General features: G+C 42.7%; 2 protein-coding genes across 10 annotated transcripts in view; one reads left to right on the top strand and one right to left on the bottom strand.

Annotated features, from left to right (window-relative positions):
- On the bottom strand, positions 1-23347 carry meak7 (MTOR associated protein, eak-7 homolog). 8 transcript variants are annotated; one of them, XM_069902184.1, is made up of 11 exons: positions 21901-22038; positions 21043-21122; positions 16902-17042; positions 11565-11769; positions 8954-9181; positions 7682-7826; positions 6042-6482; positions 4318-4436; positions 2927-3106; positions 1971-2155; positions 572-658 (listed from the first exon to the last, which is right to left on the bottom strand). In XM_069902184.1, the coding sequence occupies exons 4-10, from the start codon at positions 11733-11735 to the stop codon at positions 1988-1990; spliced, it is 1452 nt and encodes a 483-aa protein (XP_069758285.1). In that variant the 5' UTR covers positions 11736-11769; positions 16902-17042; positions 21043-21122; positions 21901-22038; the 3' UTR covers positions 572-658; positions 1971-1987. The 8 variants fall into 8 exon arrangements, with proteins under 8 accessions (XP_069758290.1, XP_069758285.1, XP_069758288.1 ...); XM_069902187.1 differs by lacking the exons at positions 21043-21122; positions 21901-22038 and adding an exon at positions 23289-23347; XM_069902188.1 differs by lacking the exon at positions 21043-21122 and having other exon boundaries at positions 11565-11751; positions 21901-22039.
- Positions 20016-24245, top strand: part of klhl36 (kelch-like family member 36) — a 149617-nt gene continuing 145387 nt past the window's right edge. The window contains exon 1 of one of the 2 annotated variants that reach the window (XM_069902181.1): positions 20016-20133. The gene's annotated coding sequence lies outside the window, so the exon portion shown is untranslated. Of the gene's footprint in view, positions 20134-23106; positions 23401-24245 lie in introns of those variants that run through there. The other variant, XM_069902180.1, reaches the window with a different exon arrangement.

Here is a 24245-nt window from a genome sequence, read left to right as displayed (position 1 = left end):
TCAAAGAACATGACTTATTTTAATAGGTGCAACATAAATGTTTCAATACTGAGGACAGATGTAATCTCTTTAAACAGTGAAACTTGCTGAGCTATTTCTCATGGATTAAAACATTACAATTCATTCTGCTGCTGTATTAAATAATGTTTTTTTATGGATACTAGCATTACATAAAATACAATCAGATAATTAAACAATATCAACCAATTTGATGATCAGAAAAAAAAAATACAAATTCTGCACTATATCCTTCCAAGGCAAGTATGAATCTGGTACAAATTATTTCTAGATTTGCTTCCAAATGACAACTTATAATTACAATAATTTCATTCCTTTGGTATAATAAATTCAGTGAAATATCTTTTCCCAATAAAGGTTCTGCATATCTTCCTATCCTTGTGTTTTTTACCCTGCAAATTTTTACATGTTTAATTATTCTGATAGTCATTTAATTGCCTTAAAATTTCTCTTTAAGGGATACTGGTGAGATTGTCCAACAATATCATTTTCAATCTACATTTTGCTTTCAGGAATCACTTCATTCTTCCTCATCAACTCCACCTGGATCTCGTAGTCCATCACTCACCCTTGTTTTTCCAACCATTTCCAGCAAGGCCCGAGCTTCAGGGTCAGTGTCCAGCACACTCTTGGTCTTCGACTGGAAGCAGAAAGCACAATTTACTGTTGAACTTGAATTCAAGTACATTAGTTGAAAGTCATTTTAAATATGTATGATTCAGAAACCCCATAATCAAGAATGCCAAGAAATAAAATATTGATGCTTCAGAATACTTTAACTTCAAAACAATGAATGGTGCTATAATTAAACTACCTTGAATGATGATCACAGACCACCAAGAAGCATAGTTAACAATGGATTATATTAAAACCAAATCTATATTTCAAAGCTCAAAACTTGTAAAGTCATCCACTAGAAAAGAAACATAAAAGACAGAAAAAACAAAATCAAGATTAGGCTCTGACATTTCCTAAGATATGGCACGTTTTGAAGAAGAACTTTTCATGTTTTGGAAATGAGAATATTTGATTGTACCAGCTGCAATTTAAATATAACAATGTCAAATCCATCACTAATGAAGCTTTCCTGTTTATCTTGAAAGCACTGAGGGTGTGAGCTAGAGATGTCCAAGTTGTTATCAAAAATACTCAGATCAATTAGCAATTCTGAGGAGCTCCCAAACAATGCAAGATTAGCGGAAGATTTTCCAATAATTCCAGCAGTCAGGATTGGCCACTTATCCCCAAGTAAAACCAATCAGTAATATGATCAACATTCTTTTTCTTTTCCTCCAAAGAAGTTCCTTTTTGCCAATCTTTCAGCCTTCCTGAAATATTTTGTAAGCCTTCCAAAGTAAATTGTGCTCAGAATTAAACATCTGGAACTATAGTAACCAGAACTTTTCTTAAAAACTGATAAATTTCACCAAATATATTCCTGGCAAAAAGATCATTCAAAAGAGAATGCCATCTCTAGACTTATTTTTAAAATCACAATTTCTCAAACACCTCACTTTCTTTCTCAGAGAGATTTTAACCAACAGGCTAAACCAATTCCACACTCTTTGTTAACTCGCCTTCTGCAAGGTCCTCTCACTCATTCCCCGTCAGCTTTGAAATCCAGACTTAAATCTCTGCACCTGTACAAAGCTCTTTGTTCAAATCTCCAAATAAACCCCATTCTGAAAGACTGCAAAACATCTTGCTTGCAAAAATCCTTAAGAAATAAAAAAAAATAACAGGATTGGCATTGAGAATTTAAGGAGCTGACTGTGGTTCACATTTCTTTCATTCATTACACTGGTGCTACCATCAGCTGACCCCACAAAATTGCAAATTAGTGAAAAGGCCAGTGGTTCCAGTGTTTTCCATCCTGAGTCATGAGCAAAGAGTTCCCAATCACAGTTGAGACATGGAAGTCTGTAGAAGCTGTGACTGTAGTAAAAACTCACCGAAATGCTTGAGGAACTCAGCTGGTCTTTTCAGCGTCCATAGGCGACAATGTCTGTAGGAACATCATGAAGGCACCACTCCCTCTGTGATTCCCTCGTCCACTCATTCTGCCCCACCAATCACAATCCTGGAGCTGTAAGTACCACACCTCTTCCCTCACCACAATTTGGGGCCCCAAACAGTCCTTTGAAGTAAAGAAAAACTTCACTCGTGTATCCGCAGGAGTGATCTACTGCATTCAGTGCTCCCTTTGTGGCCTCTACATCAGAGAAACTGGGCACAGATTGGGAGATCGCTTCGCTCAGCAGAAAAAGGATAGATTTTCAATGAAAGCTCCAATGTTTGCTGACAATGTGTGACCTGTTGCTCAGCAATATCAGTAGCAGTAAAAGCAATTACATTCAGGAGGGCACTGGTCAATTTCCCATTGGGCACCAACCAGTTCCCAAACAATTGTTGGCGCAATCAAATACGTACAAAACAGCTTTTATACAAATAGATCCAAATTCTAGCCAAGAATGCTTGATACAAACTCTGAAACAAACTTTGACCATGAGCTGTACCAATAAATTCAGCTTGAGAATATTCTGTTGAAAAAAAGTAGGCCAGTAAAAGAAGTCTTCTTCTGCAACTCTCACTGCATGGAGAGCTATAATTAATTAGGGACCTGAGTTCTTTAAAATGCCTACTTTAATGAACAGTTAATGTAGTAGATAGCTACGGTGCCAGTGCCAGGGTTCGAATCCGGCGCAGTAAGGAGGTTGTATGTCTACAGCATGTGGCCATTGAATACCATTGACTTATTGGGCTTGCTGGTTGTGTTATTGACACCTGTGTCAGGTCCTCAATGTTCAGAGGTGCATCTGCAGAAATCCTGAAACTAACGTCAATTTGATTGACTGATGATGACTAACATGAATGTTGATCAGAGCACATGTTCTAAGCTCCAACCTACCAGATCATTTTTGGGAGGATTTCCCACCATCCAGACCTCCAGAGTATCAACAGTGAAGTGTTCCTTAGCCGACAACTGAGGACTACTATAGGTTGTACACCGTGGCTTGGCTTTGCTGTGGCCTTGACCATAGTTACTGTCAATCCACAATCCAAAATAACTGTGCTGCCCTCCCATACCCTGTAGCAGCACAGAAGAAAGTCAGTTTGATTATTTCAGTTTCAACATAAAATTTGTCACATTTTGCAAGCAGAACATTTTAAACATACCTCTTTGAGTCAATTAGGAGTTTCCACACACTCTAGTCTGTGGTTTCACTTGCTTGCCTTTTTTAAATAACATTCATTTGGCTTAAAGGCATCAAAACTGCATCTATAAAGTACGGCAAATGCCTTCAAATACAATTAAATGCATGACAGCCCAATGTAAAATGTTAAATCAGATTCTGATCTGAACAAATACACAAAAACCCTCTTATCATATCATGCCGAATGGTTTAAAGTCAGTTTTGTAATTAGAAAGAACTATTCACATTGCTTTTAAAACATGTCAAAACACTTCACAGCCAAAAGCATGAAATGTTCTCACTGTTATCATATGGGAAATGTTATGAGAGTGTTCCCATTAACCACAACGGTCAATGACCTCATTCCCCCTGATTTAGTACTACTGATGAGTACATATTAACCAGAACATCATGTGAGTCTTTCAAATAAAGATCCATCTGAGAGTGTAAATGAGACCTCAGAAAATACTACCTTTGAAAAATAGCATCTCCAAAAAAGCAGCAATCCCTTCATGTTGTACCAATCTCAAATTTGGTTTTTAATTGTTCAAGAAAGAACAGCAACAATTTGCTGCCCCAGGCCTGTCTTATGTAACTGGGACTTTCAAAATAAATATCAAAATAGATCACAGCTAAAATAAAAATTGATAAAATTGTTGGTCTTTAGAATTTTGAGAAGTCACATGCAGATTTGGCCTGAGGCTTACAGCAATATGTGTGTGCCGAGTAAAATGAAGAAGAATCCCAAATGCACAGAGGTGAGAGCTGTGAAAAGGTTAGAGAAGTTTCACTCTGGACTAGGGTGAAAAAGATAAGAGATGATGGCAAACATATATAACCCATCATTCTAAAACTCCAACAGAACAAGGTTAGTAATCACACATCTGGTACACATCCAAATATCTTCAACAATGTTTTACAATTAGGGACCATCCCCAGGGAATGAATAGGCTTCGTTTGTACAGGCCTCATAAGTCAATTACAAAATATACCATCACTACAAGATAAGCAAACCTCCACAGTATTGGAATGAATGGCATCAAATGCACCCAATACTGATATACTCGAGGAGTTTCTTGTGAAGTTAGGCTAGCTGAATACTTACAAGTCCATTTGGCATGGTTTGTTGGCCATGGTTGAGGTACATGAAGTGGTCATTGTAACCTGTAGAGTTGAAGGTCCCCAGGTGTGGACTTAGAGTAAATAAAAAGCATTTGCTATCCCCTGCAAAATATACCAACAAATGAAAAATAAAATTATTTTATGATAGTGTAAAAGAGCAGGTTTACATTTTTTACAACCATTCATCACAGCTTCACAATGTCCCAAAAAGGTTAGTCGCTTTCTGAAGTAATATCATATCTGAAAATAGAACAGCAATTTGCACACATCAAGATTTCAAAACCAGCCAATAAATAATCTGTCTAAACCGGACAACCTGTTTGTGATGGTATGGGCAGAAAGGCACGTTGACAAGACACCAGAAGAAATGTGCTACAAAATCCAGTGCAGGTCTTCCTGACCTCTGAAAAGCAGGCAGAACTGGCTGCACTGAGGCATGCCTACAAAAGAACAATAACCGGGCAATGGAATGAGGTTTTTGCTCCGCAAATAATCAAAATTCATTTTAAATTGAAGACCTTTCTTTGAATACCATTCTTGATATTCAAATCTGGAATATGGATTAAAAAATATATATAAATCAAGTTTTATTCAGAGGGAATGCCAATCTGTGCCACTAAAACCAGAGATGATTATTGCTGCCTCAGGCTACCATCTTAGAACTTAAATTTTAGGTTTAGACATACAGCATGGTAACAGGCCATTTCGGCCCACGAGTCCATGCTGCTGAATTTACACCCAATTAACCTACACCCATGGTATGTTTCAAATGGTTGGAGGAAACTGGAGCCCCAGGGAAAACCCACACAGACATGGGGAGAACGTACAAACAGCACAAGAGTGGAACCCCGGTCCCGGTCACTGGCGCTGTAAAGGCATTGCGCTAACTGTGATGCCCTTGCTAATCTGTTTGAACCTGGTTAAATTTCCAGTTGTTCTGAGAGAACAGAGACTCCAGAGTTCCTGCAATTTGAATAGCCAACCCATCTGTGCTGCCAGAGAACAATAAGTGATTAACTAACAGAGCGAGTCCACCTCAGGGGGAGGTGCACTTGCTGTACAGAAGGTAATCGGAACCACTCCCATTTTTCACTGCCAATGTTCACATCTAAATGAAGTGAGGCCCACACAAGGTGTCTCTGAGAGGTTGCAGAGGGAAAAAGGGTGAATTTATCTAATGACAAAGTTTTAGCAAACTACTCGAAACTCACTTTGCTCATCTCTGCCATGAGGGTGAGAAATTATAAATGCATGAAAGTAAATAAACTTTGAAAGAATATCCAGAGGACTGAGCTCAAAAATGTTGACATTATGGAAAATTATTGATGATGAGTTACAGAAACATTTTTACGTCGAGATTACAGGTTGCACACACATTCCTTTCTAGAACTTGGTGGTAAAAAGATGAACTTATGGGCATCCGAAAAAAAAACACAACTTTAAATGCAAATTTGTACAGACAGTTACCGCTATTATTGCACAAGTATTTGTAATAATACTTGTGTAACACTCTGCACCAATTATAAACCTGGCACTTGGATGCTTGCCATTTAGAACAAGTTGAATGTCCCTTAGGGTTTTGTCAGGCATTGTAAATTTATTACCCCTTGGGTTAGTAATCAGACCAGGATCAGAATTTGCTACATAAAATTAGCTTTAGAGAAAAAGAACATCTCCTGATTACACATCACACCATCAATATTATACCTTGGAACTGTGGCTTTAACTCCCAGCTGCAGGAGGCAAAACCACCAAAGATGTATCCAAACGAATCCTTTACAATCAACAATGTTGGTCCTTTGTGAAGAATCTGAACGGAAAACCGAGAGAAACTTTCTCCGTGGGCTTGAGATGAGAACAGCAGCTTCCATTGGCTTTGGTTCTCTGAAGGTAAGTTGGACTTGAGATAAATAACTGAAGGGATGTCCAAAACAGTAAACACCCCTGTATATTTTATACCCAGACACTGTGGCAGCACCTGAGTTGCACTGAAGAATTCTCCGTGGTACTGTGGTTTTGTTAGATGAAGGGCCAATGCGATTAGTGCATGGAGAAAATTAGGAATATGAGAGACTCTGTACACCCAGTCCTTCAATTCACTCTGCCCAAATTCTACAGCATGTAACTTCTCTGCAGACAGGTCTTCACCTGTCAAAGGAATGAGGAGAAAAAAATCATTGATGGCTGATTCAGAAGCATTAACCAGACTTTAACACAAGATTTTTTTTAAATCAGATCTGACTACCTTCCATGCAACGAATTCAGGATATGCCAAAATGATTCTCCAGCATAGTGCTGAGGGGCCATGACAATATACTAAAACATTCACTTTATATTTTGCTCTGAAGCTGTTCTCATAAGATCAGAGATGGCAAAAAGCAAACTTGACAGTTAAAATCATAAATGGCTTTGATTAGAACAGTATGAAAAACATTTCCTGCTTGAAAGGGTTAACATGCAAATTAGTGATTATCAAAAGGAACTGCAGACACAGAAAACAAGGGAAAGGCTCAGCAGGTCAGGGAACATCTGCAGAAAAAGAAACAAGAGTTAACTTTAATTAGATCAGGGTGGAGGATCTTTTACCTGCAGCATTAAAGCAGGTTTCTCTTTTCACAGGCTGACCTGCTGAATTCATTCCATGCAATCCCTAATTTTTTTAAGATGTACACACTGCAATTTTTTCTTTCATTTTCTGACCATGACAAAGTTTTTATTTTGGGTAGCGAGCTGTCAGAGAGAGGAGGGAGGTAGGTTGGGGGGTAAGGGGAAGTATACACACTGAAAACTTTTAGATAATCTCAGTGTCTGGCTCCCACAGGCAAAGCAAGGAAATGGCTATTTTTAAAATGCTCAAATTTTGCTCTAAGTTTCAACCATTAATGACAGTCAATTTAAAAATCAGATATTGATTTCTCCAGTAGGTTAGGGGTACATTGCTTTGGAGCATGTGATAAACCAGCAAGGTCTCTACTTCAATCAGTAACCTATGCAAAGTGATTGTCCTCTTTGAAATAATAATTGTGGCATCTTGATCCTGAGACCTTCTAAGAAACTGCTTCAAGAAATAACCCAGCCTTACTTTGGAAATTGTTAAGTTTGTATTTTTCAATAAACATCAACCATATAAAGCAGCCATTCTCAATAAACCAATATCTGCTCATATGCTGGTATGTTTGTAGCTTTTCTACAATACTTCAGCTAAAATGATCAGGGACACTCTTAAATTTCCTTTACATCTATAAAAGGACATTGCTACAAATGAGTTTTTATTTCCTGACAACTTTATTGCAAATTTGAACAAGTTGCTAAAAGGGATCATATAACAATTCCCAATTGTTCAATACCTTCAGCCTTCAACTCAGACATCAGGTAAGCAGTCAGACGCGTTATACCCAAATTGTAATCTCCAGTTTTCTCCACATTCCATCCCTTTAGCATCTTCTCATGTTGCAACAAGTGAATCACTGACACGATCATATCTTCGATGAACTACATAGGGACATAAAACCAAAGCTGACTAAAACAGATCCATCACAGAGTACACGTGATACAAATTGATCGACATAAAATGGAACACAAGAACTGGCCTCAAACCTGGAAAGATTTCTTCATCTTCTTTCCACATTATGTCACCACAAATGAGGTGACAATTTTGGAATGTACACACAAGCTCCAGATACTTTTGGGCAGAAGGTGCTTTAAATCAGGTAAGAAATACTGTGGATTGGACATTCTGATATACTTCAGGGAAGAAAAAAAGCAAGGCAAGATTGATTGGGTTGTGAATTATTGATCAAATGCACGGGTCAAATTTTAAATTCCAAGACAAATAAATTCTATTTGATCTGTGATGACAGCTCACCAAAATTACTGAGAGTTTCAATAGATCACTGACTTGAAACATTAACTCCCTCTCTCTCCACAGGCTAAGTCCAGCCTTCCATGTACATCAACCATATAAAGCAGCCATTCTCAATGGGAGCTCGACCGACCCCTGGAGCCACGGCACATTTAAGTAACAGCCTTGTTTACTTTTTACTTCATGTAACATAATTTTTTTTAATGTTTTTTTACATGATAGGAGAGAAGTAGTACAGAAACATGATGCTTCACAAGGAAGGGGGCCCATAAACTTTGAGCAGAGGCCTAAGGGGGCTACAAAAATGTTGAGAATGGCTGGTTTAAAGCATTTTCCTCATGTACTGACCCTGGGCACTAGAGCCATTGCGTCAAATCAGATCATGTTAAATCAGTTTCTACATATTACTGATGTCGCCGTTATCCAGGAGGATTATTTCACATTTTAGAGAATTTTAGCATTTCACATTTTAGCGAAATTTTGCTCATACCTTGATGAAGGGGTTCAAGCGTAAAACACTGCTTATGGACTTTTATCTTTGTTTTATAAAAGACACTGTTTGACCTGCTGTTTCTCCAGTGTTGTGTTTTTAATTTAGGTTAATTGGGCTAATTGGACGACACAGGTTTTTGGGCCAGATGGACCTGTTTCTAAATTTCCAATTTAAATTTGTAAAATATACAAAGTCCTGGAGGAACTCTACAAGTCACTATTTCCATCCAAACAGCAGCACCATTGTAGAGAATCAGGGCTTTACCTCTTTTACTTGCCTTCTTGTCACTGGCCCATCAGGATCAACGGAAATCATCCGATGAATGATGGAGCTTCTTTCTTCAGCGCTGCCTCGCATGGTATAATAAAGAAAGGAAAGGAACTGTTTCTTGCTTATAGAGTCGGCAACGCTTGATTTTTTTATTGGAATGCTCCTCATTCCATTGTAGAATCGAATAACCATGCTGCCGCCTGCTGCTGTATGAACATATGCCTAGAGAGTAAAACAACATCGTCCACCGTTACCAAATTTGCGGCCATGCAGTGGTGAACCTAGTGGAGCTGCTGCTCAAAGCTTCAGTGACCTGGGTTCTGTCCTGACCTCTGGTGCAGTTTGCCTGTTCTCCTGTGACCAAGTGGTCACCTCCTCATTCCCAAAAGGTGCAGGTGTCAAGCTAAATAATCACTATTAATTACCATTACGTGTCTTTTAAGAGTTAGTAGCTGAGGGAAGGCAGTTGTAGGGAACCCTGGGGAGAATGTGATGGGCCAGGGTAGGATCAGAACAAGAATAGGTTGACAGTGATGCACTTTGGTAGATCAAATGCAAGAGGAAAGTACACAGGAGGATCCGTGGATAGCGGGATCTCGGGGAGCAAGTCCTTCGCTCTCTGAAAGTGGCAACACAAGAAGATTGGGTGGTAAAGAGGGTGTAGGGCAAAGGTGGGCAACCTACAGTACCAAATTTATCCTGCCCGGTGCGCGGCTGCCCTCTCGGTGTGAGGCTCCCCCCCCAACCCATCTGTGCACGGCTCCCCCGCTCTCAGTATGTTGGAGCCACCCCTCCGCCCTCTTGTGGATACAACCCCCCTGCCCTCTACACTGGAGACCCCCCCCGCGTGATACTACCCCCCAACCCTTTCCCCGAGACTCTTGCCCTCTCCCCCTATCTGTGCATAAACCCATCTCTATGTCTCTTTCTCTCTCTGTGACCTGCCCCTCTCACTGCTGTCTGTTTTGGGCTGAGATATTTAGTTTTCATTGTGCTTAATTTTTTTCTCCTTTTTGACTTTTATGGGTTTTTTGTGTCATTTTAATGACTAACGTGATTTTTGATGCATTTCCAGATTTGAAGATCCCTTTCCTGACCCGAAATGCATCTTCATATTTACCTCATTCATTCATTTATCTATCTCTCTATTATCTATTTGTCTATTTATCCATCTATTTATTTATTTATGGTAGCATCAATGCGGCCCACTGTGCAACCACTGACACACCACAAGGCTTTTACTTAAATGTACCATTGGCCCAGGGGGCTGTAGAGCTCCCATTGAGAATGGCTGCTTTAGATGATTGATATACATGGAAAAGGCAAGTGAAGATGATTTAGTATAAAACCAGACCTGCTCTTGCAATGCTCTCCATGCTGGTACGTCAGAATATTAGAGTTGTACAACACAGAAATAGACTCTTTGGCTTTCAATGTGCATGTTGATCAGTTTGCCCAATGACATTAACCCCCCTCTGCCTGCATTAGTTCCATTTCCTCCAAGCCTGAGCCTATTTAAATGCCATCTTTGATCTATTCAGCAGTGGTACATTCTGAAATTTATTTTGGACTCATCAAATAAAGTTAAAATTTGCCTCAATGCCATTTGCTTTCATATAGACATGTCCAAACATTGGAGCTTTGCTCCAGTATGTGGCTTAAGCACTCAAACATAATCAATTTTTAATGCAAAACCTTATTATATATAAAATCTGCCTCAGTAATAGAATTATAAAGTCACAAACCCCTATTGTAGTTCAAACTGTAATACAGTAAAACTCCTGTTATCCAGCACCTATGGGGATTGGTGGATGCCGGATAAGTGAATTATCCGGTTGCTTGAGATTGTGTGTTGCATGATTGGCAAACTAACTGCCAGGGACACCAATTTTAAACTTGTATTTTTTAATCATTTATTTTCTGAGATTTTTTTTTGCTGGTTTCTTGAATTCCGGATAACGTGGATTTTACTTGGTTCTGAATTCCGGATAACGGGTATTTTACTGTAATAGATTAACTTTATACAACACCAGGTTTGTATCACGTGCTTGGTTCTGCTGCATTTGGGGGAAAGATTTCAAGAAAAACAGACAGGAAAGCAACAGAACATTCATGCTTTGTAAACAAATAGAGATTTTATGTAACTTACATTTTGGATTGCTTCTCCAGTCATACCCTGAATAGTTACAGTGTCAAAGATTTTGGGGAGAATGCAGGGGAGTGGTACCAAGGAGGAGAATGGACCAGCTGATGATAGAATGGTGGAGTGGACTCGATGGGCTTAATGGCCTACTTGTACTCCTATATTTTGTTGTCTAGTATCTTTGAAAGTTCAGCAAAGAATCTCAGGATTAATAATTTATTCATTAAACAGTTATACCTCACTTTTCGAATTATAAGAATTCACTTTTACAAAGAAAGCCGTGTTCATTTTTATGAAAGGATTTGAATGGGTTTCCGCTTTTATGAAAATAGCCTCCAATAGTAGTGAATGGGTCTTCACTTTATGCCATTTTAGCTTACGAAAGGTGTCATAGGAATGCTCTAGTTTCATAAAGTGAGGTACACCTGTAATAAAATTTCCCAGAGTCATTTAAACATTTACCTTTAACATTGCCAGGGTAAATTGTTTCTGAGGAGCTTTTCCATCCTTTGTTTCTTCAGCAGTATCAGATCCAGAAATCGAATCAAATATAACACTCAGGAATGTCTGTTCTTCCGTTGAAAATTTACTTCGCCAAGCTACGTCCAGTGAGCTACTCTCAGAGTTTCCCATCTTTTCTCACCGGTATCTGCCAGGACCCCAAAATCTATAAGTTAGATGTGTAAACAGATGAGGCAGTGTATTTCTGGGCCATGTGCAAAGCAAATCAATTTCTTGTAAACAAAGACTGATCAATAGATGCTGCTTTTTTAAACCATGAAACAATTTATCCTCAGGCACTAAATAGATTAGTATGCTCTTTCAGAATTTCACAAGCCGTGTAAAGGAAGGGGTACAAAAAGATATTGTAAATACAATTCAGCTTTACATATCCAAGTCTTAGACACCAGACAATCCATAGTTCAAGTAAAATTTTTATGGAAAGAAAGACTTGCATTTATAATGGAATCTCCCAAGAAACTCCTGTCAGCATGGTCCCAAAGTCATTATTTCCAAAGAATTGTTCCTCAAGTACAGTCACAATTGTTATATCGGAAATACACTATCCACAGCAAAATCCCATGAATATCAATTTGATAAACACCAATTCACAAATATCGTAAAAACAAAAAGTGGTGGAGGAACTCAGCAGATCTCACAGCGTCCAGAGGAGGGAAGGATATCTTACCAATGTGTCTGGCCTGAGCCCCTCCTCAAGGTAGGTGCAAAAAGTGACTATCAAGAATTTAAAAAGATTGGCCAAGTTAGGGTCAAGAGCTCACGTGCCTTCTTTTATAAATAGGCTCACATGATCTATTAGGTCCAACTCCCAGGGCAGACACAGTTTCAGTTTAAATTTCAGCCGAAAGGCAGCAGCTTCACCATGTTTCCTTCAGTTCTGCAATGCAGGTCTAATCAGGTCTGTTGTGCTTAAGTGCTTGGTGTGAGATTTGAAACTGGGACTTCTCATTCAGAGCCAAGAGAACAGAACCACAGCTGACACTATGCAATTTTTAAGAATAGCAGAAAAATGTTTTTTTTTAATGTTATCATTAGGATATCCCAAATAACTAAGTACTTCCAAAAAAAAATGCCATTGCTTTGCAGGTAAATACAGTAGATCATTATTGTTCATTGGGTACTGAAAGCACCAAAAAATTGATTGGTTGAACAGGTTTTTTGGCATTTAATTTTGCAGGATGAATGCGAGTCAGACCAGCACAAAGTTTACTTTCTAATTGAAAAGTTGGCGTACAACTAAACTGGGAATTGGGTTAAAATCTCATCCAGATCTCTGACAACACGGCATTACCATAATGCCAAATTGCAAGTTTCAATCTAGCAGGCAAAGCAAAGGGGAGGTTAAACCAATTCCTTTCTGACGCTGAGATACTGGTAACTGCTACCGATGGGAGCAGTGAGAACTGGGCACCAAGGAAGAACATGTAACTGTGGCAGTGAATCTCAGTAAGAATGTGGTCGAAGGGTAAAAGAGTAACTACTACTGAGCCTTCTACCGTCAGGCCCCATCAAGAATGACCCAAGGTTCTTTTAACTCTGACTAAAAACACAGACGTGCTGGAGAAACACCGTGGGCTGTAAACATATATAACCAATTTTTTGGGCCTGAGCCATTCTTCAAGGTATGAGTGTAACGGATTTATGTTAATCTTTAAAGTTAAAATCTTTAGTTACAAATTATATATTTCTTATAGAGTTAAATACATTTCTAGTGAAGGAATTGTGGGCTGGATACAGCGTCACACATAGGTCACAGCATGTTTCCTGATATACCATTGAAGTTATAAAGTTCATTTTCGAAGTCCACGCATCTAGAAAAACAAAGCCATAAACCTTCTAGTACTATTTGGATGACCTGATTCAAACTTTCAGATTCATAACCACTTAAACAGAGATGAAGTCAGAAGTTTGTGAATGTGAAGATGCCGTCTATCATAACATGCTTTTGGAAGAAATGAAACTAAAACAGTAATGATGTCAGGTCACATTATTTCAGAGAAACATAAATTAAGGTGGCAGAGACATTTTGAAAGCAGTTCAAAGAAATTGACCATCCTGTGAAAGACACAAGGGTAAAAGAATAGTCTCTGGAGAGAGAAGGAGATGCTGTTCTGTATTGTATTTTCCTTATCATAGGAGATACACAAAATCAGTGGCCATAAAGAAGTCACTTCACTGTCTCTTTGAATAAAGAGTAACCAGAAAAGGTACTTTTGTGTTTTACTCTCGCAAAAGGGGAATGCAAAACCAATAGCTTTAAAATAAGTAAGGCCACTTCTGACTGTCTCTTTAAGATAAAGAGGGCAGATACATCATGTGGAACACAAATTCCAAAATCTCCAAGCAAGGGAGGAGAACACTCATGTGAATAATATCTTTCATCAAAAGACATGAGTTTAAAGAGATCTTTAAAAGGGCTTCATAATTACTTCTGAATTGTGATTTAAAAAGACCCTCAAATTCAGCAAGATGTTTGAAACTGGACTTTAAAATTGAGTATTTCAAAATCAAGCCTAAATTGTAATAGTTTGTGATTTAATCACACACACACACATAGAGTGGGGGTTGAAGATAGAGTTAAGTTTAGAGATAAGTAAGAAATGTTTTGTTGTTAATAGTTTAATAAAAACTATTATTTTGAATTTACCACTGTCTGGTGAACTTTCCATTGCTGTTCCTTTATTAGTACTAATAAGATTGTATTAGTTTCATAACAATGAGTGAAAAGCAGGCAGATGCTGATTAAAAGATTGGGGAGAAAAGAATGGGCAGGGGGAGGAGTACAGACCAAGACAAAAGATGTTAATTGGATATGAATGGGACACAGGAAAAAGGAGAGAACTGAATGGGGGAGGGGGTTTGCTCAGGGCTCTGTGGAAGCAGAGATAGGGGAAAGGAGTCAAAGGGGAAAAAGGGGGAGGGAGGGAGAGAGAGAGAGAGAGGGAGAGAGAGAGAGAGAAAGAGAGAGGAAAGGAAACACAGGGAAAGATATGGGGGGTGGGTGCTAACAGAAACTGGAGAATTTGATATTAAAGCCTCCGGATGAAGGGTGCCCAGATGGAATGCAAGGTGTTGTTCCTCCAATTTGCAAGTGGTCTCAGTCTGCCAGTGTATGAGACCATGGACAGACATGTCAGCATGGGAATAAGGCAAGGAACTGAAAAGGGTGGTTCTACTCTGAGCTATCTTCCAAATGACCAAAATCATTACATACCTTAATGTAATTCACCAAATTTAATTACTGATGGTATTAGCAGAAAATACCATTCAAGAATAATTATAAAGGGACATAATGTGGAAATTGGTTTGAAAGGAAAACATTTGCTTTTTTCCTGATAAAAGAAATGTTTTTTTTTGTGCTGAAAGCAGAAAGCACGGGTTACACTGCTCTACAACAGGCCAAGGAACATCAGGAAAGCAGAAAGCACGGTTACACTGTTCTACAACAGGCCAAGCAACATCAGGAAAGCAGAAAGCACGGTTACACTGCTCTACAACAGGCCAAGCAACATCAGGAAAGCAGAAAACATGGTTACACAGCTCACAACAGGCCAAGCAACATCAGGAAAGCAGAAAGCACGGTTACACTGTTCTACAACAGGCCAAGCAACATCAGGAAAGCAGAAAGCACGGTTACACTGCTCTACAACAGGCCAAGGAACATCAGGAAAGCAGAAAGCAGTTACACTGTTCTACAACAGGCCAAAGAACATCAGGAAAGCAGAAAGCACGGTTACACTGCTCTACAACAGGCCAAGCAACATCAGGAAAGCAGAAAGCATGGTTACACTGCTCTACAACAGGCCAAGCAACATCAGGAAAGCAGAAAGCACGGTTACACTGTTCTACAACAGGCCAAGCAACATCAGGAAAGCAGAAAGCACGGTTACACTGCTCTACAACAGGCCAAGGAACATCAGGAAAGCAGAAAGCACGGTTACACTGTTCTACAACAGGCCAAGCAACATCAGGAAAGCAGAAAGCACGGTTACACTGCTCTACAACAGGCCAAGCAACATCAGGAAAGCAGAAAACATGGTTACACAGCTCTACAACAGGCCAAGCAACATCAGGAAAGCAGAAAGCACGGTTACACTGCTCTACAACAGGCCAAGCAACATCAGGAAAGCAGAAAGCACGGTTACACTGCTCTACAACAGGCCAACCAAAATCAGGAAACCAGAAAGCACGGTTACACTGCTCTACCACAGGCAAAGCAACATCAGGAAAGCAGAAAGCACGGTTACACTGCTCTACAACAGGCCAAGCAACATCAGGAAAGCAGAAAGCACGGTTACACTGTTCTACAACAGGCCAAGCAACATCAGGAAAGCAGAAAGCACGGTTACACTGCTCTACAACAGGCCAAGCAACATCAGGAAAGCAGAAAACACGGTTACACTGCTCTACAACAGGCCAAGCAACATCAGGAAAGCAGAAAACACGGTTACACTGCTCTACAACAGGCCAAGCAACATCAGGAAAGCAGAAAGCACGGTTACACTGCTCTACAACAGGCCAAGCAACATCAGGAAAGCAGAAAGCACGGTTACACTGCTCTACAACAGGCCAAGCAACATCAGGAAAGCAGAAAGCACGGTTACACTGCTCTACAACAGGCCAAGCAACATCAGGAAAGCAGAAAGCACGGTTACACTGCTCTACAACAGGCCAAGCAACATCAGGAAAGCAGAAAGCACGGTTACACTGTTCTACAACAGGCCAAGCAACATCAGGAAAGCAGAAAGCACGGTTACACTGCTCTACAACAGGCCAAGCAACATCAGGAAAGCAGAAAACACGGTTACACTGCTCTACAACAGGCCAAGCAACATCAGGAAAGCAGAAAACACGGTTACACTGCTCTACAACAGGCCAAGCAACATCAGGAAAGCAGAAAGCACGGTTACACTGCTCTACAACAGGCCAAGCAACATCAGGAAAGCAGAAATCACGGTTACACTGCTCTACAACAGGCCAAGCAACATCAGGAAAGCAGAAAGCACGGTTACACTGCTCTACAACAGGCCAAGCAACATCAGGAAAGCAGAAAACACGGTTACACTGCTCTACAACAGGCCAAGCAACATCAGGAAAGCAGAAAGCACGGTTACACTGCTCTACAACAGGCCAAGCAACATCAGGAAAGCAGAAATCACGGTTACACTGCTCTACAACAGGCCAAGCAACATCAGGAAAGCAGAAAGCACGGTTACACTGCTCTACAACAGGCCAAGCAATATCAGGAATGAAAACAGAGAAATTAAGGATGCTTACCTGAAATTAAAACTTTTTGATCATCTCCCAGATTCTGATTGATTTTCTGCAAGGTTCCACAACATGTTCAATTTTTGATTCAGTAGTTTGTATTTCTTTATGATCCTGACATTTACTTTCAGCAAGTTGATGGAACTGTGGCTGGATAGTGGACAGAAAACAGATCACATCCTCTGATCACAGCAGCAAGAAGAGTCTACCAACCTTGACATTCAGTGGCATTACCATTAATATCCAGAAACTCCATTACAGAAACAAATTAGAGGTTGCGCATCCAACCTTGAGTGATTCAGCTCCTAACAGCCAAAAGCCTTTGTAGCAGCTGGAGATCACAGGTCAGAAATGTAGTAGGGTACTCGCCACTTTCCTAGATGAGTCCATATCACCAATACTGGAGGTGACCACTGACCAGCATTCCAGCTACAATCCTAAGCCTTCATTTCCTCCATCACAGATATAGTGATTTTAGCTCGTATCATCTATAAAATATACTCCAATTATTCATCCAAACTAGTTTGAAGACATCTTCTAAACTTCCAACCTCTACTAGTGAGAGCAGGGCACTAGGCACACAAGAACACCACCTGCAGATTCTCTTCTCAGCCACACAGCACCCCATCTGGAACTCAACTGCATTGTGAATGACCTTCAGTGGAAGAATAGCAGCCTTTTAGAAAAGGTGGATCACCACCATCATTTCACTGGACAATCAAGGTGGGAAAATAATTGTTGGCCTTGCCGATGACACTCATGCCCCAAAGAAGTTTAACTAAAATTGGAATTTCCACCCATCAAAGGCTTAACGTACAAATTCAAAAGCTGATGCCATCTTCGGCCCTTTTCCCATAGGCTAAGCTGTTTTAAAGGAATTAAATTAAATCACAAGAAGATAAATTTTTTCAACCCACACTGGTTCTTAAGTGGTGAACGATGCTGGCATCATCCTTTGAACTATGTGGCTTGCTGGATCAGTCCAAATTGGTCGGACCAGAGTAATATGTGGACAAATGGGGTAATGATAGAAAATTTCCTCACTGGAAGGAAATGTGATGAGAACCTATGGCCAGTGACATACCATAGGAATCAATGCTGGGACCCTTACCTTGTAACATAATTGACAAGAGGGTGACAAGCACAGTGGGAAAGTCACAACATTTACGTGAAAATTGACACATTGCCAATATTAAGGAGGGAAGCCTCAGGATACAGGATGAAACTGAATTAGTAAAATGAGCAAAACAATAGCAGTTTAATCTTGATAAGTGAGAGGCAATGCATTTTGGGAAGACTAATTTGAATATTAAGGTCTTCAGGAGTATTAAGGTGTGTGTACAAGTCACCGGATTCTTGAAGGTGGCAGCACAGGTTGGTTGAATAGGTGGTGAAAAAGGCTGTCCACACATGCATTCATTAATCAAAGCAAATAATAGAGGAACCGTGAAATTATGGTTCAATTGGTTAGGCTACATCTGAAGAATTATGTGCATTTCAAGCCACCAGATTATCAGAAGGGCGTAACGATTTAGAAGGGAATCAGAAGAGATTCACCAGGATATTGGATGCAATTCAGTGTTTCTGTTTCGAGGAGAGACTGGATTGTTTTCTAAGTGGAGGAAGAGAGGGACTTTACTGAGGTGTACAAAATTATGAAGCGCAATGAAAAGGGTAGATAGAAAGATTTTTTTTGAGAAGCTTCTCAAAGGAGATGGCCTCAGTTTAAAGTAAAACGAAGGAAGTTTGGAGGGGCTCTGAGAAAGAAACTTTGGTTGGAATGTACCCTGCACTAGAGTGGAAGCAGAGACTAACACAGCATTCAAGAAGATCGCAATTCTAATTTGAATTTCCAAGGTAGAGAAGCCTGTGATATGGACAAGGAGAGGTCTGTTTCTGTGCTTATACAACTCTAAAAATCCCAAAATACAAACAATTGGCTAGCCTCATGCCTTCAGTTCCACATAGAAATGTGCCCGTGTACAAAAGGTTGTACCGGTCTGTAATGGAGAGGCTGCGGCCACTATAGGGTGCCACTGCTGTGCTCCTATTCGGAGGACAACATCGCATGTCAATCAAGGTCAAGAGTCACCCCAAGCCATCAAGGTGACCATTGCAATTGGCCCATCTAAATCACTCAGTGTGCAGTCCAAGCAGCCTGCCCAGACTCAGCCCTGACCTTCACCCAATTGGCCCAGGTGAATCACCTCGGCTGACCCCTGCTGAGCCCCTGTACTTGGCTTCGAGCATTGGCCACTGCAGCCAATGGGGCCTAGCCTTCCCTGAGTGATTAGCCCCCCAGAACTATAAAGGATCATGTGCCACTTTGTTCTGCTTCTTTTGACCCCTCGTGGCATGCGTATCACCTTTTGCACCGGGTTGGAGTGAGTCCCAAGGAGAGGTAGCAAGAGCTGTGACCATACCAGTCAAGGGGTGAGGGCACATAGTATCAGCTTGATCCTGGCGACTGATTGTATGTACTTAAGTAATTTCCCCAGTTTCTGTCAGTTCCTCCCTCATTATCCAAAGTGTACATTTACCCCTTGCGTATTGTATGTGTGCAAAGGTTCATTTAGCATTTCAACCCTGTTGCCCCATTTGCATCCCCAAAATAAACTTGTGCTTTGTACCTCTGGTCTGATTCTTAACCTGTGGGACCCACACGAACCCTTGCAACACTGTCGTCCCAGATTCAGCTCCATGGACTTCCTCCCATTCTCACCTTTTGTGGGGTATTCTTCAAGCCACAACTCAGTTTCTTTAAAGCCTCTGCAATGACAATTGCAGCAGTCCTCACTTTCAAAATGTACCGGCTGAATTGAAAAGATCTGCACTGCTGCAGATCTAGGTCACAATCATTAGATGGTGGAACACTGTTGCCATAGGAACCCAAAATCTAATGCCTGGGTGCTAACGATAATTGTTGTGATTTCTGAGCATTTAATGAAATTGGCAGTGACATTGATTTCTGCAAGAACGAAAATGAAATACATTATTCTGGCCCGTGTACATTATAAAACCTTGCCTCTGAAGCAACAATTAGAGGTCACCTCAGACATAAAATTACAATCTGATCCAAAATTAACTTGCCATGATCAAACCAAAACTGGCTCAAGCAGGGGGCAGGGTTTCAGCTTCCTGGATCATTGAGATCTCATCTGGGGAAGACACAATCTGTACAAAAAGAACTTAACTGGAAGGGGACCAATATCCTGGTGGACAGGTTTGCTAAAGCTGTTGGGTAAGATTTAGACTAGTTTGGCAGGGGATGGGAACCAGATTGACAGGGCATGGAAAGGTTGATGCGATGTGTAGTGAGATTGTGAGGAAAGACAGGGAGTGAGAGGGAACCTAAATGTAGCTAGTTAGAAGGTTTGAAATGTGTTTATTTCAAGGCAAGAAGTAATAGGAAAAAGGGAAATGAACTTGAATCAGTACGTGGAATTACAACATTGTGGCTGTTACAGAGACTTGGCTGATGCAATAGGATTGGTTGATGCAGGTATGAAGGTTTAGATGTTTAAAAAGGGATAGGATGGAGGTAAAAGAGGGGGTGGAGTGGCATTACGAGTCAGGGATAGTATCACAGCTGTTCAAAGGGAGGTCATTGTGGAAGGAGTATCTACTGCGTCAGAGTGAATGGAAGTCAGAAACAGGAAGGGAGTGATCACTATATTGGGAGTTGTCTATTGGCCGCAGGACACACAGCAGATAAGACGGCAAATTTTGCAGTGGTGCAAAACTATTATGTGAGATTTCAACTTCCCTAATATTTACTGGCAACTCCTTATTTGTGTGGGTTACAACAAGATATAGACAGGATGCAGAGATGGGCAGAGGAGTAGCAGATGGAGTTCTATCGAGATAAATGTGAAGTGATGTATTACAGCAAGTTGAACTTAAAGGCAGAGTCAAAGATTACTTTCTAAATGGTTTTTGATTTGGAAATGTTGACAAGGAAGGAATCTGGGTGTCCTTTTACACCACGACCTGGAACAAAAACATTCAGGTGCAGCCAGCAATTAATAAGGTCATTATTGCCCTTCAGAGTAAGAAGTTTTGAGTACAGAAACAAGGAGGTCTTGCTCCAATTCTACTGGCCTTCGTGAGATCACACCTGGAATACTGTGTACAGTTTTGGTTTTCTTACCTGAGAAAGTAATCATAGAGTACCGTGAAGTTTCATGAGATTTGATTCCAGGACTGAGGTACAAGCAGAGACTGAATCCACTAGGCAGTGAAGAATAAAAGGGAACCTCATTGAAAGGAACAAAGTTCTTACAGGGATAAACTGACTGGATGTGGAGTGAATGTTTCTATTGGTTTAGGCATCTACAACAAAGGATCAGTCTTGGGCTACAAGTCAAGGCACAGGGCTGAGAAGAAATTCTTCACTATAGAAGGTAGTAGAGGTAAAATCAATGAAAATACTCTATGTCAAACAGCAAGGGCTCTGGGGGAAAGTAGAAATAGGAGATGGATCAACTAGAAACACACCGACTGGCGGAGATCCAGAGGTCCAAAGGCCCAAAGGCTAGCTGGCCTCCCCCTGCTCCTACATTTCTATAGTGATTCAGGAGCTCATCATCCTCTCTTTATAATAATGAACAGCAAAAGCTCCTTCCCATTTATGATACAAAATGTAACATCCCTCAGGATCTGTTAGAGCCACATCCCCAGATTTACGAGGTTGCGTTGGATGAATGAGACAAGAGGGGAGGTGGAAGGATGGGGCTCCAGATAGATGGAGAAACGCAGAGGGTGAGAGGGTAGGGGTTGAGCTCCAAAGAAGGGGCGAAGACCAGAGAGGCTGGAAGGAGAACGAGCCCTGATGCCAAGTTCCGGCCTTTCGGGGAGACCTTGTTCAGAACAGAACCCGCTGCTCGGCCTTCGGTACAACAGATGCATGAAGGGCATGGGGCAGCCAGGACGGGGCAGCCAGGACGGGGCAGCCAGGACGGGGCAGCCAGGACGGGGCAGCCCTGAATGGGACATGAATCACACTTACACCGTCTCTCGCTGCTGGAGGAGACTTTCTGCGGGATTCCCGTTCCGTGGACGGTCCGGACGCTCCGTGGACGCGGGGGGGCCGGTCTGGAGATTCCGTGGGGGGGGGCGGTCTGGAGATTCCGTGGGGGGGGGGGGGGGGCGGTCTGGAGATTCCGTGGGGGGGGGGGGGCGGTCTGGAGATTCCGTGGGGTGGGGGGGCGGTCTGAAGGAGCGCGGCTCGTCCGCAGTGACTGCGGATACACGGAGACTGACGTGAACAGCGGCCAATGCAGCTGAAGAGGAGCGAAACTGATCCCGTCCCAATCCTGGCTCCTTCCGTCAGGGCAATTCGAGAGGAGGCTGGTTCACCGCGGCTCCGCCCCCCCACCCTGGCTCCCTTAGCAGCCCCCCCCCACCCTGGCTCCCTTAGCAGCCCCCCCCCCAACCCTGGCTCCCTCAGCAGCCCCCCCCCCACCCTGGCTCCCTCAGCAGCCCCCCCCCCACCCTGGCTCCCTCAGCAGCCCCCCCCCACCCTGGCTCCCTTAGCAGCCCCCCCCCCCAACCCTGGCTCCCTCAGCAGCCCCCCCCCACCCTGGCTCCCTTAGCAGCACCCCCCCCAACCTGGCTCCCTAAGCAGCCCCCCCCCACCCTGGCTCCCTCAGCAGCCCCCCCCCCACCCTGGCTCCCTCAGCAGCCCCCCCCACCCTGGCTCCCTCAGCAGCCCCCCCCACCCTGGCTCCCTCAGCAGCCCCCCCCACCCTGGCTCCCTCAGCAGCCCCCCCCCACCCTGGCTCCCTCAGCAGCCCCCCCCACCCTGGCTCCCTCAGCAGCCCCCCCCACCCTGGCTCCCTCAGCAGCCCCCCCCACCCTGGCTCCCTCAGCAGCCCCCCCCCACCCTGGCTCCCTCAGCAGCCCCCCCCCACCCTGGCTCCCTCAGCAGCCCCCTCCCACCCTGGCTCCCTCAGCACTCCCCCCCCCCCACCCTGGCTCCCTCAGCACCCCCCCCATCCTGGCTCCCTCAGCACCCCCCCCACCCTGGCTCCCTCAGCACCCCCCCCACCCTGGCTCCCTCAGCACCCCCCCCACCCTGGCTCCCTTCCCCCCCACCCTGGCTCCCTTCCCCCCCCCCCACCCTGGCTCCCTTCCTCCCCCCCCACCCTGGCTCCCTTCCCCCCCCCCACCCTGGCTACCTCAGCACCCCCCTGCCTCCTGCAGCCCCACCTCGTCAGCTCACTCCTGTCTCACCCCCATGGAAAGAGCAACAGTTAACGCTGCAGGGCGAGGTCCTTCTGCAGGTCCCAGTGCCGTTATCCGCACTGCTTGCTCCTGGCCAGAGGTCGCCCACCAATTTCTTGCATTGACTGATGAAGAGGTTTGGACCTGAAACCTTGACTGCCTGTTGCTTACCGCGGTTCCTGCCCGAGCAGCCGAGTTCCTCCAGCTCTTGGTGTGGTTCTCCAGGTTTCCAGCTTTTTGTTTCTTGTCACATCCCAGTGATCTAACTGCAATGGCACAAATGGTGGGTTTTTTAAAATCTTAGATATAGACTTGATTAATGGACAATATAGGGTGGCAGAATGGAATGATCTTCCAGAGGAGATAGTTGCAGCAGGGTTCTTTCTGTAATTTAAGAGAAGGTTGGATGCATACATGGATATGAGGGGGTTGAAAGGATATGGGCGGAGTGTGGGAGGGGGAAACTTGTGGAGTGGTTCATGTGAACTGGCACAGACTCAAAGGGCCGATATGGCCTGTTTCCGTGCTGTAAACTCTCATATGGTTTTATGGTCATAATGTCATATCTACCCATTCATAATGCACTATACCCAAAGGACACACCTTGCAGCCTCTGAACCTCACACCTTGATAGTGGGGTGAAACTTGAAGACACTGTAATTGTACTAGAAACAGAGATGCTGGAGGAACTCACCAGGTCACGCAGTGTCCAAAGGAGGCAAAGATACATCACCAAGGTTTTGGGCAAGCTTTTGTGGGGCTGTTACATGGAACCTAGCCCCATGGATCTTGGATTGCAGTCTAAGGTTTTGCATTGACCAACTTGCTCTCCTAAAGTTTGAAATGTGCAATTTGGCAACATTCTCTTCAGTAAAATTGATGGACTGAAGACTAACAAATATTGGGCAGACTCATGTGCTTTCACTGAGCTGATGATCTTCCAGCAACACTTAATGATTGTTTTGGCAGACATCCCTGGGAACGGCCCTAGATCAGAGAGTCCGCCATCTTGCCACTGCTTAAGACCAACCTCCACAAGGAACCTTGCACCTTTTTCCAGACCTTTGCAAAGACACAGTTCATAGAGAGGTGGGTGATTGTCTCCTCACCGGAGCCACCTTGAGGACA

Source organism: Narcine bancroftii, chromosome 10 (assembly GCF_036971445.1).
Source record: "Narcine bancroftii isolate sNarBan1 chromosome 10, sNarBan1.hap1, whole genome shotgun sequence".
Lineage (NCBI taxonomy): Eukaryota > Metazoa > Chordata > Chondrichthyes > Torpediniformes > Narcinidae > Narcine > Narcine bancroftii.
The sequence above is the reverse complement of the archived record's forward strand: the minus strand, read 5'-3'. Positions and strand labels throughout refer to the sequence as shown.

Coding starts and splice junctions, on each gene's coding strand:
- meak7 (XM_069902187.1), bottom strand. CDS start 11,735: ATGGGAAACTCTGAGAGTAGCTCACTGGACGTAGCTTGGCGAAGTAAA. Junction 7,827..8,953: donor CAAGAAGGCAAGTAAAAGAG/GTAAAGCCCTGA, acceptor GTCCCTATGTAG/TTCATCGAAGATATGATCGT. Junction 2,156..2,926: donor ATCCTCCCAAAAATGATCTG/GTAGGTTGGAGC, acceptor TTTACTTCAAAG/GACTGTTTGGGGCCCCAAAT.